General features: G+C 39.4%; 1 protein-coding gene and 1 pseudogene across 3 annotated transcripts in view; one reads left to right on the top strand and one right to left on the bottom strand.

Moving 5' to 3' along the window:
- The window catches only part of LOC122671239 (CSC1-like protein HYP1), a 75,553-nt gene extending 59,018 nt beyond the window's left edge, over window positions 1-16,535 (top strand). For 2 of the 3 annotated variants that reach the window (XM_043868362.1, XM_043868361.1), the window contains exons 7-10: window positions 2,896-3,175; window positions 5,694-5,969; window positions 15,438-15,671; window positions 16,268-16,535. In XM_043868362.1, the coding sequence (XP_043724297.1) occupies window positions 2,896-3,175; window positions 5,694-5,969; window positions 15,438-15,671; window positions 16,268-16,429 (952 nt within the window). In that variant the 3' untranslated portion in view covers window positions 16,430-16,535. The remainder of the gene's footprint in view (window positions 1-2,895; window positions 3,176-5,693; window positions 5,970-15,437; window positions 15,672-16,267) is intronic. The other variant, XM_043868363.1, reaches the window with a different exon arrangement.
- On the bottom strand, window positions 8,867-10,002 carry LOC122671240 (annotated as a pseudogene).

Genomic DNA, 16,535 nt, shown 5'->3' with positions numbered 1-16,535 from the left:
GTGGGCAAAAAAGGTTCAAAAAGATAAAGGCCTTGCTCCTCATGACCACTGCCAATAATCCTCTTCGTCACCAAATCCTGAAACACACAATGAGAAGGAAAAAAGGTGACACAATAGTTCAGAGATTTAGTCAAATGACTCACAAATAGAAGATTAAGAATAAGGTTAGGGACATGAAGAACAAAAGTAAGCGAAATGGATGATGTAACATAGATACTGTCCTTACCAGAGATGGAGGAAAGGAAGCCATCAGCTACCCTAACCTTATCGTTACTAGAACAAATGGTATAGGAATCATAATAATGGGACGTACCAATAATGTAGGCAATGGCACCAGAGTCAATGACCTAAGACTGGGCTGCAGTAGAAGCAGAGGTAGAGACTTGCAAAGTTGACGATGAAGAGGACCTAGCTACTAGGGGTGTAGAAGATGTGCTCAACTATGACATGACTCTACGAAACACTGCATCTGCCAATCATAATAGAGTGTGCTCCTCGAGCTCCCCCTTTACAGCCACCACGAGCACCACCTCGTGTACCAAGAGGACGGCCAAGAAGAGTCCAACACCTATCCTTGGTATGTCCAGATCTCCCCCAATGATCACATTTAAACATGTCTCTGCCACCTCCACTAGCAGCACCTGTCTCTACTCTCTACTGCTCTATCTTCCCCATGGTTAGGCCCATGGCCTCTACCACCACCACGAGTGTCCCGGAAAGAGGAAGAATTGAGAGCTGATCTCTCAAGAGATGATGCTAGAGCTGGTTCCATAGCAACACGCCGAGTCTCCTCACTCTATAAGTAGCTACAAACCTCATTAAGAGATGGAAGAGGAGACTGGCCTAAAATCTGGAGCCTGATTGGCTCGTAATCAGGGTTCAGGCCACCAAGTAAAGTGAAGACATGCTCCTTTTCAAGAGTGCGATACACCTTTGCTTCATCTTGTGGATTGGTCAACTGAAGGTCCCTGAAGTGGTCATACTCCTCCTAGAGACTAATATAAGCATTGTAGTACTCAGAAATGGTCCCGTCACGCCTCATTGAATTAATTTTTTGGTGAAGCTGATAGACCTTGGCAGAGTCACTTACCCTGTCAAAGGTCTGGGGGGCACTGTCCCAAATTGCCTTGGCAGTTTCCTTTCTCATAAACCTTCTCCCAATCTCTGGCTTCATGGAGAAGATTAGCCATGCCATGACTGTGGAATTTTCTGTCTCCCATTTCTCATAGGTAGAGGAGTCAGGCTCTGGAGCTTTAATAGTACCTGTAATATACTCAAGTTTCCCTTTGCTCCTAAGGGAAAGCTTAACGGAGTAGGACCAATCCAAATAGTTGGTGTTATCTAGCTTCACAATAGAGATCTGTGGATGTGAGTTCTCAAAGACAAAGTGAGGGGCTGCCGGAGTAGGTTGTGAATCAGCCGAACCAAGCCCAGAGGTTTCCGATTCAATCATAGTATAGGGGTAATGGCATTTGACCATAAAAAGAGGACCAACAAAAAGTGGGGAATGCGCACTCAAACAAGGATTCCAACACCAAAAAGAAATTCCAGCAAGGAGGAAACTGGAAAAAATGGGCAGAACTCCACCCTAACACTTTTCAAGAAGAAGAATCCACTTAAACAAGCTCCAAGACCTCAACTAAAGGTGTCCATAATTACTTCTCAATCAAGAAGGAAGCCCATATTACTCAAAAAGCAAGAACAAGCAACTAGTAGCAGTCTCAGTTTTACCTGGCCAGAAAAAGGAGCTCCACTAAAATGAGCTAGGCTCACATAAGGCACTCAGCCATCAAGAGAGAACACATGTGGCATAAAAAGGGCTCTTGTATGATCCTAGTAAGCTGCTCCAAGGGCCAAACACAAACCGAGATGAAGAGATATGGAGGCTGCAACTTGAAACTGGCAGAAACCCTAGAGCGAGCTTGATGAGTTTCAAAACCTCATGGAGACTTCAATGCAGCTCAAATAACACCTTCGGACACTCGAATGGGTTGTATATAACCTATCTCATACCATTTCAGAAAGCTGTTTACGTAGGAGCCTCTTCCTTGGAATCTCTTGTGTTTAGAGGGAAAAAAAATAGGTACAAGTGAACTGTTCGACTCTCAAACCTAAAGCTCTGATACCAAGTTAGATTTTAGGTTATGAAGGTAAGTAAGAAGGGGAGAAGAAGAAATGGAAGAGAGAAGAAGAAGAAGGAGACGAGAGGGAAGAAAGAGGAGGCTAGATCGATTGTAATGTGTTGTGTTGGAGAGTATTCTCCACACAGCTATATTACTTCATTGATAATGACAAACATATTACATCCACCTCTCTAGGGAGGTAAAAGGTAAAAAAGAGAAAAAGAAAGAAAATACATAATACAACTGCTAGAACTTAACCAGTTTCTAAAATACCCTTAGACCAAAACATCTAATGACTCTAACAAATTCAACTAAGCGCAAGGCCCGTAAAGCACACTTGCAATTAAATGACAAAAGCAAGTTTTACAGGTATGGTTCAAATGGGGACTTCTAACCCATTGGTCCAATCCAATTGATTATTAGAGTAGCTCTGATGATACATTTTGTGACAGCCTTATATAGTGTCCCTCTGGGATTTTCATAGTGATATTGGTAGGATATTAGGCAATATGGTATTGATATCATTAAATTACAATCACAAATCTAGGGATTCTCGGGCTGTCTCTCATTGAGGGTTTTTCCGGTATGTTCTGGTCCGTCTTGACCCCATTCCCATATTTTGCAACCCTATGATCATGTGTCACTTTATTTTTTGCTCTACAACATTGTAATTGGTAGAAAATGTGACATTCTGATGTGTATTGCTTTTTCTGTTTTGCCGCAAGCATATAAATTTTGTTGCCAAATAACCATTTCATTCATTAATGTGCAGAACATTTGTCAGTGAAATAATCACAGGATATCTTCCCAGCCTCATTCTTCAGTTGTTTTTGACAATGGTGCCTCCCATCATGAAGATGCTTTCATCCATTCAAGGGTATACCTCCAATAGTGGGATATTAAGAAGTGCATGTACAAAAGTACTTTGGTTTACTATATGGAACATTTTCTTTGCAAATGTACTGTCTGGGTCAGCTTTCTCTCAATTTTTTTCTCTTGTTCTTGAGCCAAAGAACATCCCAGCAAAGCTGGCTGCAGCTGTTCCAGCACAGGTGAGGACATTCTCTCTCTCCTCTGTCCCCCCCCCCCCCCGAAAAAAAAAAAAGTTGTGGTACAGAATGGTTTAGTTTTTAAATTGATAAGCCATTTTACATAAAATTTATTTCATTTGGTATGCTTTCTTTTTCTTTGTATTCATGCCTTCTGACAATGTGATCTGGTTTATTTTAGGATTTTCTCGGCCAATTGCATTTGTTTCTAGAAAAAACATGCAATATATGTGGAGCTAAGTCTCATAAAAGGATATAACATCAACTGTATTTTTTTTTTTCGGATGGATCAGCAGCTACAATTATCCTTCATTCATGAATATATCTCAGCATGTACATGTATACTGATTCTTTACCCAAAAAATAAAAATAAATGGAAATAGAAACAGGAACCCAGCATAGATAGAAAGTCCCCTTTACAAAATCAATCTTCAAGCCAGGAAAACCAGTTGGAAGCTAAGGACCCCTAGACACACCAATAAAATTCTTAGTCTCTACTCGCTAGAGCCCAGTAAAAAATGTAAGAAGCCAATATCTGCATAAATTCTGGTTATTGATCTCGGTTGATCTTCAAAAATCCTTCTATCCTGTCTTCCCGCAGACCCCACAGAATAGCATAAGGATATAAACCCCACAATGTTGACCTTCTTTTCACAACCTTCTTGGCCCGTGCATTGACATATGCTTTACATCCCTCAGCCATGACCAGAACACCCAAGATTATAAAATACGGAATTGGGGATGGAATCGGTCAGTGCTGGTAATCGCCCTGAATCTGTCCAACCCAACTAGACTAAAGGCCAGTTTGGGCCATAATCGGAATTATCCAAAATATTAAATTGAAAAAAAATTTTAAAAAAATTCAGTAAAATTTTTTTCTGAATAATATAAATGTGTGACTGAAAAAATCTTAAAATGATATTTCATGCTAAAATTAGTCATTTTATACTAAAGTACAATTAAAATATACAAAAAAAAATCGTAAAAAATTAGAAAAAACTCAGAATAATATAAATTTGAATATGAGAATAATAAAAACCTTAAAATAATTCTCTTCTTTTTGTGATTTAAAGTGTATGGGCACTAGATTGGACCAGCCTAGTATGGGATAGGTTAAAGGGCTTGATTTAACGCGTTCCATCAGCTCTGTAGCTTTTGGCGTATCGGTCAAGTACCTAACATTTGGTATCACAGCCAGGCACCAGGTCACAGGTTCGAGTCACTGAAAGGGATACCTAGGAGAGGCTACCTGGAGTAGAGTGAAAGACATTAAGAAAGGGCTACCTGTTGTTAGGTAAAAACCCTGGGGCAAAGTTGAGCTGGAAAGGGCTACCTACTGCTAGAGTGAGAGCCGCCGAGGATGACGGTTGCAGAAGCGTGGTGGTCTGTTATGTGCCTAACGGGGATCTAGTGTATGAGCGCTAGATTGGACCAGCCTAGTATGGGATAGATTAAAGGACTTGATTTAACATGTTCCATCAACTCTGGTGCTTTTGGTGTGTATCGGATCATTTTATCTTAGTCTAAATACAATAAACATATAAAAATTGGTAAAAACTAGAAAAATGCAGGAAAGTTCAGAAAACACTTAATAATATATATTTGTATATAGAAATAAAAAACTATGAAATTGCAATTTTTAGTGTAGATTAATAATATTATATCCAAACTTCAAAGTCAACGTAATCTATAACCCATTCATCCCATAACTAATTCGTAAATAAAATCACAAAGAATTTAAACCATTCAATGTATTCCATCACCCCATAACCAAAACATACCATGTGACCATAGTCTCAAACCGAAATGCAAATATCAGAATATACATACCCACACTAGAACTAACCATACGTGTGATGGGTTTCAAAACTATATTTTTGTTAACAAGCTACATTGTTGGAAGAAATGGTACCAACAAAGGGAGTGCGGGGGAGAGGGGAAGTTGGAGGAGGTTATGTTTATGCTTCTAATGGTCAACAGGTAAAAGTGAGTGGATCAGGTCCCACTGTAATTGCTTGCACTCGTGCAGCCTCTGATTGTCCATGAAGGTTTGGTCACATTTTGAAATTTATTTAGCACTTGGCTTCCCAGCTGGCATTGCTCTTTCAGATTGAAGCCTAGATCAGCTATCGAGGTGGCCGACCAATTAGCAAGGGCAGGAATAAATAGTTTAGGTGGTTATTTGGAGGCATATATATATATAGGTGACACTTTGCCATTATACTTTTGCTCTGTACTGTGATGCACTTCTTTCTATGATTTAATAAAATTTTCACGTGTAATTTATCAGAAAAATAAAAACCATTGGTTTGCAGGGCTGGTTTCCCAGTATGAATGTAAATAAGAAATAGTGTGCATGATTTGACTTGAATACGTTGCATTTTGCTAAACCAAATTCTAGAATCATAAGTTGTGAACAGTGTCTGTGATTTTGGTTTGAATATGGAAGTCAATCTTCTAAAACTGATTTGCAGTACCTTGAAATTCAAGACTAATATATTGTTTCTTTATTTTGGGCTAGGCCTCGTTTTTCATTGCCTATGTTGTCACATCTGGATGGAGCAGTGTATCATCAGAACTCTTCCGCATGATTCCTCTCATTTGTGATTTCATACGAAGACATTGTTCCAGCAGTACTTATGATGAATTTGAGGTTCCATCTATTCCTTACCATAGTGAAATACCCAAAATTCTCTTTTTTGGGCTGCTTGGCATTACATACTTCTTTCTAGCTCCATTAATTCTGCCCTTCCTCTTGGCTTACTACTGTATTGGATATATTATCTTCCGTAACCAGGTTTGTCATAATTCTCCTCTTTGCTTATACATTTCATAAATGTTAGGTTCCCATTTTATCATTTAAAGGCTCTACAATAATTTTCTTTGTTGCTTCATTTAGAGTTGGAAATGGATGTTAAACTTTCGGAGAAAGATTCCATGGATCAACAAGCCCGGCTCTGTTTTCTGCTCATATAATGTTTTCTAGCATATGCATCATATGGCCGTCAGTCTATAACATGATAACATCCTACTGTTGGCCTGTCCTTTGGACATAATCATTGTCATGACCCAAACCGGATACAAGTAGGGGTCCAGACAGGCACTGATCAGATGATGGCTAAATCAACATAACCTTCCATTAAAAAAATCATCAAATAACAAAATCCCAAACATAAATTATTTTACCATAGTAATTAATACCGTAAGAATCCTACTAGTGGTAGTCTGACGTTATTAAATATTAGAATTCAAAACCTAAACCATCAAAGTTTACAACACGAAATCTTCCCTATTACATCCATCTAGAAAGAAAAATAAATCAACAAGAATTGGAGCCATATCCTCGGGTCACCCTCGAACACCCCACCATGAGCTTGCCTCCGTCTCAATCCTATGTAAGATCATGAAACAGGGGTGAGCTAAACGGCTCAGTAGAATAAATCATAGTAAGAGCACAACACAACAAACATTCTCTGTCAAACAAATATTTCTGGTATTTCCAAATTAGCATTTCTCATTAAATCCCTTTCCATTGTAACACCCTTTAACACTCTAGCCAGCCATAATCACTCTCTTTCATCACCCACTATGTGACTACAATTACACCACTGACAACTCACCTGTGTACAGTGCATAATTCTGTGGCCAACAGAACACAACCCCTCTGGTAGCTATGACTCTCCACTGGCACGGTGCAGACTATTAACCCTCAAACTCTCCCACCAATTAGAATCACATCACCCTAGATTCAAATTCTTAGATATCCTAAAAAATTTATTATTCAGAAATATCACAAAATAATCTCAAGGTCAGCAGTACTCATTTCAGAATTTCATGATAATAGCAACTTCAACCATGATGGATTTTAGCAAATGCATCTCAGCAGTAGAGTGTATTTAACATCAATTTAATGGTCAAGGTCAGCAGTACTCATTTCAGAATTTCATGATAATAACAACTTCAACCATGATGGATTTTAGCAAATGCATCTCAGCAATACAGTGTATTTAACATCAATTTAATGATCTTAACTATAATGTATTCCAGTGTACACAAAATTCATAATACGTGGTAATAACAGTAGATATATACCCTCCACAGGACACCATTTCAGCAAGCATACAACATATAGTATAGGTAAATTGGTAATAACAGTAGGTAGAACTCTCCACAGTACCCTTATTTCAGCGTGTATATAAAACATAATATATAGTGTTCACAGCAAGTAAATACTCTCTGCAGTACCCCATTTCAGCATGTATACATTGTATAATATATGGTGTATGGCATTAAACAAATACTCCTAACAATGTGATATTTCAGCATATATATATATATCATAGTACAGGATATCATGGTGAAATAATAATCTTAACAGTGTTGTATTCCAGCATATTTATATGTATCATAGTACATGGTGATAACAGTGGTTTATTACCCTCCACAGTGCCATACTTCTGTACGCGTGTGTTGTGTGTATATATATATATATACACTCTTAACAGTGTTGTATTCCAATACATGAATTTATTAAAGTACATGGTAACAACTTGGGACTAAAATACTTAGTAGTACATGTATTCCCCCACATGTAAGCCACAGCAGCACAGGATATTTAAAAATAGATTAACACTCTTAACATTACAATATTATATATGTCACTGCAACACATGGTAATAGACTGATTTAACACCTTCTAATATGCATATATTTCAGCATTGTATAAATCACAGCAGTACACCCAATTATTCACAAATTATTATACCGCACACACCAGTGGTGTGCACTCACTATAATCTACCTACCTCAGTCCGCAGATGAGTCAAAACCAGTTCTCTATGATCCATGTACACTGGAGAGTCACAACCCTACAACGTCATAGCCTAAATCCTAAATCAGTACCCTATTCCCTTAAGAAAAATAATCCCCGTCAAGCTCTCCCACCTGCTGTCCATAGCATGAAGTATTAGTACATTGCCCACTCAACAGTGGACTGCACAAAAATGAATATATATATATAGATACTAACCTGGTCTTCTTCTCATTCTTTCTTTTTCTTCTCCTTGCTCACGAATTTAATAGGTGGAGTTTTTCCTCTCTCCCTCTCTCTCATTTTTTTCTTCCCAAAATCCCTCCCCCTTCTTATCTTCTCTTTCCTATTTCCTTCTTTCTATTTTTCTTTCAATCAGAATCTCCCCTTTTCCTCATTCTTTGTTTCCCTTTTATTTTCTCAATCCAATATTCACTTTCCTTCTTTTTTTTTTTATATACAGCTGTCCCTCTTCACGCATGGGGGGTTTATCCCTCCCATGTGTGACAAAGATTTTCTCCTCCCTTGCCACAGCCCCCCCTAAAATCTGACTCCCAAGATAAAAAAAAATAGGGAAAATTTCACGGACACCCCCTAAAAGTATCCAATATCTCAGAAACTTACCATATTTGGTCAAAATGTCACAGACACCCCAAACGTTAAGCACAGTTAGTACCCAATGGTGAAATATCCATTTTACCCCTTAGTCATTTAAATAAAAGGACAAAATTGTCATTTTATCTTAGTAAATTTGAAGTTTCTTCGTCTTCTTTAACCACAAATCAGTCTCAATCAACTACCAGTCAGTCATCAATGGCGGCAGGCGGCAGCCGCGAAGGAAGACCCATTCGATTTCTTCTCCTGGCAGACTGTTCATGTTGGCGTGTAATAAGGAAAGTTCATCTTTCACCGCCACCTGTCCTAACCTTACCCAGTCGGCCAGAGATTCGTTTTGAAACTCCGATGTCCAATTGGGTCATCGGCTTCGTCGCTTCTCAATGTTTATCAGAAATCACCTCTTGGGTTAAGCTTGAATTCGATGTTCAACTCCATTGTCGAGATCGAGCTCTGCAGTAGTACTGCAACTCAGTCCTGTCGCTGAAGAAGGAGAGACAATACCTTTCCATTCTCTGCTAAAAATTCTCTTCAACGATTGAATTCGGCCTCCCGGGGACTTCAATGGCGATTTCAATCCCTGAACACCCGGCGAGCCCAAGCACAGCTGCTCCTTCTCTAACCTTCTAAAAGTATCGTTCCTTCGTGGAACCTCAATCGAAATAGTCACCACCTCCGATGTCTTCTCCCATGTCCCCAAAGACGAAGAAGCTGCCGAAGAAGAAGGTGAAGAGGAGGATGAGGATGAAGGCGAGGAGCAACCAGTTTCGAATTCGTCGTGGCCACAAGATGGGCAGAGACTAGAACTCGGCCCTAGTTCTGGCTCTGCCACGTAACAGCAACTTCAACCGGAGTTCCATTGAGGTTCGCCGGAGGAATCTCCGAAGTAACAAGAGTTCTACAGAGTGGACAGGTAGAGTGAGAGTGGAACCACATGTCGATACAGTCTATGTGGAAGCTGTGATTGCATTTAGGAAGGAGACGACCTTTCTTGTCATCTTCAAATTCAGATAAACACACGGTGCATTCTTGCACTTCACCACCGTGAGTGGCGAAGGAATAGACAAAAGTGGGAAGAGATTTAAGGACGGATTCATCGAGGCCGCGGGAGGCGACAAAGACACTGTTGGCAGGGTCGATGGAGAAGACGATACGGGTACGGCGGACTCGATGAAGACGGTTCCGTCGTGTGTGGTGGCCCCCTACTAGACCGGAGGAGGAACCAATGAGCGTAGATGTGGAGACAGACGATCAGGATTACGACAGTGAATATAATTATTGCGCTCAACATTATCTTTCTGCTCAGGGCGTAGCTGCTGCTCTGCGTGTAGGCGTAGCCTCGTGGGTCACCGCCGCTACCGTTCTCCTTTCCAGGTTCTATTTCTTCTTGTAAAAACCTCATTCTCAGAGCACAGACGGAGAGCGAGATTGTTTCAGTTTATAAGACAAGCGCTGGCAACACTTCTTCTGCTTCTGCAATTATTCTTGCCAAATTCCATTCTCTTTCTCTCTCTCTCTCTCTCTAGGTCCTTCTTTCCATCTTAGGTTTTGGAGTAATTGGACAAGTGGATTGATTCCCTTTATATATGGGTGATTGCGAAAACAATCGCTCTCTCTCTCTGCTGCTGCTGCTGGTGGTGGTGGTGGTGGCGGCGGAAGAAACAGCAGCAGGGGAGCAAGAGAAGGAGGGTTGGTGGTGGTAGTGCTGAAAAAGGAGAAGAAGGAGAAGAAGAAGGGGAGAAAAAAAGGAATAAAACAGGGTATTATAGGGATTTCACTGTGGTAAGGGTAATTTCACTATTTAAAAAGAGTTAACCGACACTTAACTGCAAAGACTAACGGAGTGGACTGACTAAATTGATACAAATTCATAAAAATAGGGGGTGTCTGTGACATTTTGACCAAATATGGTAAGTTTCTGAGATATTGGATACTTTTAGGGGGTGTCCGTGAAATTTTCCCGAAAATATAATAATCCTCCCATCCAACTAGTGAGACTTGATCCCTGGACCTTTGTAATACCATCAAGAGTTCTAACTACTAGGCTAACTCCTTTTGGTGCTTATTAATACACCAAATCCAATTAAATAAGGAACTAGATGACACTCATTAAATTTTTTTAAAAATATTATATCACTCATAATACCAACCAAAACAAGATTACAATTAAGAAAGATTAGTAGTAAATTACAAAATTTCCCTTGAGGTGCAAAAAATATGAAAAATACCCCTGGGCAAAAATAAATGGGAAGACACTTGGATTTTCAAGTTCCGGGGCATAACAATCATGGTGCAGTTGCACTCCTACTGTTAATTAAATGCAGTATTGACCTTTGCATGGGATTTTTTTGGATCTTGTTCAAATGAAGATACTTGTTTAGATGGTTAGGATCAACCAAACAATTTGAGCCTTAGATTGTGTTCAATCCAGTTGGTAGGCTAATATTATGATAGTAGATCGTGATTGTCCATTTGAAACATTTTCCTTAAGAGACAAGGCCTGGAAGGTGGTTATGATTCTCAAACAATATGAGCTTCTATTTGTTGCAAATCCAATTGCTGGCCCAACAATTTGGGGACCCAGATTGATGACCATGTATACTTGTTGAAGTATCCAACCCAAAAGCTTAAGCTGGTAGGTGGAGAGGCCCAACTGGTATATGAAGGTATCCAAGGTCTAGAGTTTTCCAATGTGGGATTATTCCCGACAGTATACCTTTGGCAATTTGGTATGAGAAACTGGTCCTTATGTCCAGGAAACTGAACTCTGAGTCTCTGGCTGTTTGGAAGCTTGAAAATTGGATGAAGGTTAGAACTTGTTGGTCGTCATTCCTAATGTATTTTTGAAACTACAAAGAGGCCCAGATATTTGACAGTAAATCCAAAAAGTGGATCTAAAATTTTGGTCCCAAAGGTAAACCTGTTGTTTTAACAATTGCCTATACTTTACCATTCCTATACAACTTTTCAAGATGTTCATGTTAGGATTTTCTATGGGCTTAATTAATTATGCCATACCTATTGGTGTGGGTCCACAAGCATAAACCCTGTTTGGGAATAGTTTTAAGGATATTGGGGGTATACTAGTCTTTTCCATTGTGGGGGTGGATTGGATTAGGGTTTGTATTTATTATAAATACATGGTTAGGGTCTCTGCAGTCTCTTGGTCTCATTCTCTATTCTTGTCACAAGAAAGGGAGCCAAAGTGGGAGGAGAAGGCTGTGGAAGATCCAAACCGAGGGAGTCTCTCTTACAAGAGGTGGCCATCAATTATTGTTCGAGGACGAATCAAGCTTTGGAGCTTTTCCTTGTTATTGTTCTTCGCCAACATATATGGGTACCAGGTACACTTTATTTTCCCGTTCTTTTATTCAATCGTGTTCTAAATCTCTGCATGGAGATGAATTCGGGTTTCACAAAACCCAAGGATTTCCTATCAAGTGGTATCAGAACCATCCATACAGACCTAGAATCGATTGTTTGTATATATAAGCACTTGAATCGTTTTTAATAACAAAGAACGAATTTTTTTGAATTTTTTCGGGCAAACCTGTACTTGTTTTGGTCGCTGCCGGAATTTTTCACCGGTGAAATTTGAAAAAAATTTATGCTGGAATGAAGGGCTCGGTGAGACAATCATTTTGGTGGGTGGATCGCCGCCGCCGGAGGCCGGATGCGCCAGCCAAAGTGGCGGGTGAGATCCACTCTCTAGCAGATTTAAAAAAAAATGAATTTTGATGTCATCGTGATGTCGTAGGGCTGACATCATCGTGACATCAGCTACTGTGACTTGCGGGTCACGTTTAATCCGGTCAGAGAAGGACCCGACCTGGGTCAAAGATACCCAGACACAGTCAACTGGTCTAGGTCAAAGATTTCCGACCCAGGTCAAAGATCCTCTGACCTGGCCAAAGGCAACCCGACCTGAGATCCGAATGTTGACCCATTTTTTTATGACTTGAAAACCCGGTTCTGTAACCCGGCGACCCGGTTTGACTGAACCTGGGTTGGACTGGTTCATTTGCACCGTTTGATTCGAATTGAACCGGTTTGGTTCGCTTTTTAGAAACAGAAACTTCCTGAGGCCCGTGTGGGTTCATTTCGAAGAATTGTGAGGTGCGGTTTTTTCGAGGACGTCTATTTTTTTGTGCTCTTTGTTTTGATATGTAATTTGGCATATGTTAGAAAATCAAAGACCACAATTTTGGCAATTCTTGCATTTTTCTACAAACCTTAAATGCATGTTTAGTTCAATTATTATTTGTTAATGAGCATGGAATTGAAGCCAGACATTATGTGATACATAATGATATTTAAGTGCATTATTTTTTATTGTAATCCCACGTATATTAGCTGCAAAGTAGGATTACATGATATTATGGTATAGTTAGGCGGGACCCACCAAAGTGGCATGCTTAATTTTATTATAATGTCTTGTAATTCAAGGTTTTATGATCAAAATTACCATGGCAACAAAGAAGATAACGTTCCCAAAGTTGACGTTATCAAAGTTAAAGGTTAATGCACAAGAAAAATGAGAAGCATGGCCTAGGGGTTTCTTATCACCCAAAGGTAGAGGAGATTTCCGAACGTCATTGCCTTCTCGCGGTAATTGCGGTAAGAGGATCAGTGCATTCCATCAACCCAAAGGTTTTTTTTTTTTTGGGTGAATATCAACCCAAAGGTTGAGATGTAGTGCGGTTGAAACTCTTGTTTAGCTAGTTTTGTTACTGGCAAGGTTCATTAGGTGTAGGTGTACCACATCAAAGTGTTTGCTGATTGATTATTGCAATGGTTATTTATTTACTTTACTCAGTTTTTAGAACTCTATTTCTGTCCTCTCTGGGGAAAACTATAAGAAATGGCTTGAGGAGTTAAAACTAGTTTTGGGGCTTATGGATTTGGACCTCTGTTTGAGGGTGGATAAGCCGGCTGACCTTACTGCATCCAGTACTGGAAGAGAAAACTAATTTCAAACGGTGGGAAGATGCGAACAGGAAAAGTTTGGCATTAATTAAGCATTCCATACCTGAGGAAATGTGTGGCAGCATAGGATCTCATACTCTTGCAGAGGACTGTCTGGCAACTATAAAGTCAATGTTTAAGGAAACCAAGAAGTCACAGGCAGGAAATCTGATGACCAAGCTTACAGGAGCAAAGTTTGAAGGGAATGGTAACGTGACGGAACACATACTAGGAATGGTAACAACAAGTATCAAGATCAAGGAATTAGGCATCAAGTTTGACGATGATTTTTTGATCACCCTAGCTCTCAACTCTTTGCCGAAGGATTACAAGACTTTATATACTACATGCAATGCGTTAAGGGAAACATGGCACTGAGTGAACTTATTAGTATTGTAACACAGGAGGAAGGAAGATTCAAAAAGAACAAAGTGGAAAGTGCCAACCTAACTGAGAACAAGAGAGCATCTAGCAGTGGTTTTCATAAGACTGGTAAGAGAAAGAACAGGCCTTTTGATAAGGACAACAGGAATGACATAGAGTGCTACTGGTGCAGAAAGAAGGGGTACATCAAAAGGGATTGCAATGCTCGCAAGGCATGGTTGGAAAAGAAGAAGGGTACTGGAGCATCTGGTCAGGAACATCTCTAGCAAGGCTAAATATGAATTCAAAGTTTTAGACATTTATTTTGAACTATTTCCTGTAGTTTGGACTATTTACTTTCTTTTAGGTGATACTTTGCTTATTTTGGTTAATTAGCGGGAGCATGTTTTATTTGCTTAACTAGTATGTTAAAACTTGTTTTGTTAAGCATGGATATTTATTGGAATGTGTTTTATTTTCACATTGTTGTGTATGTGACTATTTGACATGTCAAAGTTAGGCGGTAATTGACAAAGTTAGATGTTAACAAGGTTGTGGCGGTTTGCCCAATGTCGGTTAACATCAAAGAAAGGACCTGTTAAGGGCGTGACAGCAAGGTTGTGATCATATGGTGGTTGTCATGGTTTTATTTCCCAATGCGATTCTGGTTAACAGATAGACTTGTATTTGTGACTGACAGAAAGTTGTGCACCGTATATTGAGGTGTATCTTCTGCTGTTGTCCGATATAAGTCGATTTGTTGACTGAATCAAGGATTCAAAACTATAATTTGTGGTGTGACTCACTGGCCAAGCCAGTAGGGAATTGAGTATAATTAATGTAGCCCAAGTGGGAGATTGTTAGGATTTTCTGTGGGCTTAATTAATTATGTCATACCTATTGGTGTGGGTCCACAGGCATAAACTCTGTTTGAGAATAGTTTTAAGGATATTGGGGGTATACTAGTCTTTTCCATTGTGGGGGTGGATTAGATTAGGGTTTGTATTTATTATAAATACATGGTTAGGATCCTTGCAGCCTTTTGGTCTCATTCTCTATTCTTGTCACAAGAAAGGAGCCAAAGTGGGAGGAGAAGGCTGTGGAAGATCCAAACCCAGGGAGTCTCTCCTAAAGGAGGTGGCCATCAATTATTGTTCGAGTACGAATCAAGCTTTGGAGCTAGTACCCCATGCTACATTGTAGGTTAATTATTGATCTATTTGATATATCTTGTCTTCATGTGCTAACAGAATTTTGTTCTATCCAGTGGAACATATTTATTTTTCCACTTCTTGCACTGGCATGGTTGCGAAAGTACTTATAAATTGTTGGGGAGTAACCATCTCCTTGTTTATTGGTGTATTTATGCCCACATCTTCCCTACCAGTGATTATTTTAAGGTTTTTATTATATGCACTTCATTACATTAGAGATTCTTATGAAAGTATTTGTGTCCCAATTGAAACTAGTTAGATGTAATTCTCACTAACGCTCAGAATATCTGTGGTGCAGTTATTAAATGTATATGAGCCCAAGTTTGAAACTGGTGGAAAATTCTGGCCTATTGTGCACACCTCAACTATATTTTCTCTAATACTGATGCACATCCTTGCATTTGGTTTATTTGGGCTGAAGAAGCTTCCTTTAGCATCTAGCTTATGTATTCCTCTTCCAATTGTCACTCTCCTTTTCAATGATTATTGCCAGAAACGGTTCTTACCCATCTTCGCAGATTATCCTGCTGAGGTACATTTACTTGTCCTGAGTCAGTAGTATACTCCATGCCAATTTCATCCTTTCATCTTTGTTGAACTGAAAAGTTCTTCTGAAACACAGTGAGTACCTTTCTGTGTTCATTTCTGGATCCTGTACTTTCTCTAGAACTTTCATGTCTTTACTTTAGTATCCACAAATAGATTGGTTTAAAGGGATTGGTCATTTTGCTTTGTATATATAAATTTAGGTATTGCAATGGAATCCTTGGAAGCAGTTTGTCAAATCACCAGCTGCTTTGAATTCTTGGAAGCGGTCATCTCTGTTAGGTTCTGACCAAAAAATAATATATATCTCTGTTAGGCTCTGCAGAATTCAATTTTGCCCTGTACTATGTCTAATCTATGCAGACCAGAAACGGGGCTGTCCCTATAGGCAGCATCCACTTCATAGGAGCATTCTTCCTTTACTGAAGATTTTGAATTTCTAGCATGCATCAAATGTTTTTCAGATTTTATATGCTCCTAACTTTCAGTTATCTGTTTATTATTCTTTCTATTCCCCTTTTGGTTGTCCTAGTTTATGAATTTGTAGCCTTTTCATATCCCAAGTCGTTTTGCTTGGTGCAGTGTTTGATAAAGAAAGACAGAGAAGACCAGAATGATCCTGCAATGACTGAATTTCTTGAAAATCTGGTCACTGCTTACGGGGACCCATCTATGATGCTGATGCAGCATTCCAGTAATGATGATGGGTATGCCTCTCCCCTCCTTCAGTCTAGAGAAGTTTGAAGGTAGTGGGAGGGACTTTCAACCTTACAGAAGGCATGATGGTTTTGGCATGTTGTTAAAAAAAAGGATGGTCTGGGTTTTGTGTCCCAGATGAAGATTAGTGAAA

Source organism: Telopea speciosissima, chromosome 8 (assembly GCF_018873765.1).
Source record: "Telopea speciosissima isolate NSW1024214 ecotype Mountain lineage chromosome 8, Tspe_v1, whole genome shotgun sequence".
Taxonomy (NCBI): Eukaryota; Viridiplantae; Streptophyta; class Magnoliopsida; order Proteales; family Proteaceae; genus Telopea; species Telopea speciosissima.
This window is presented reverse-complemented; position numbering and strand designations above follow the sequence as displayed.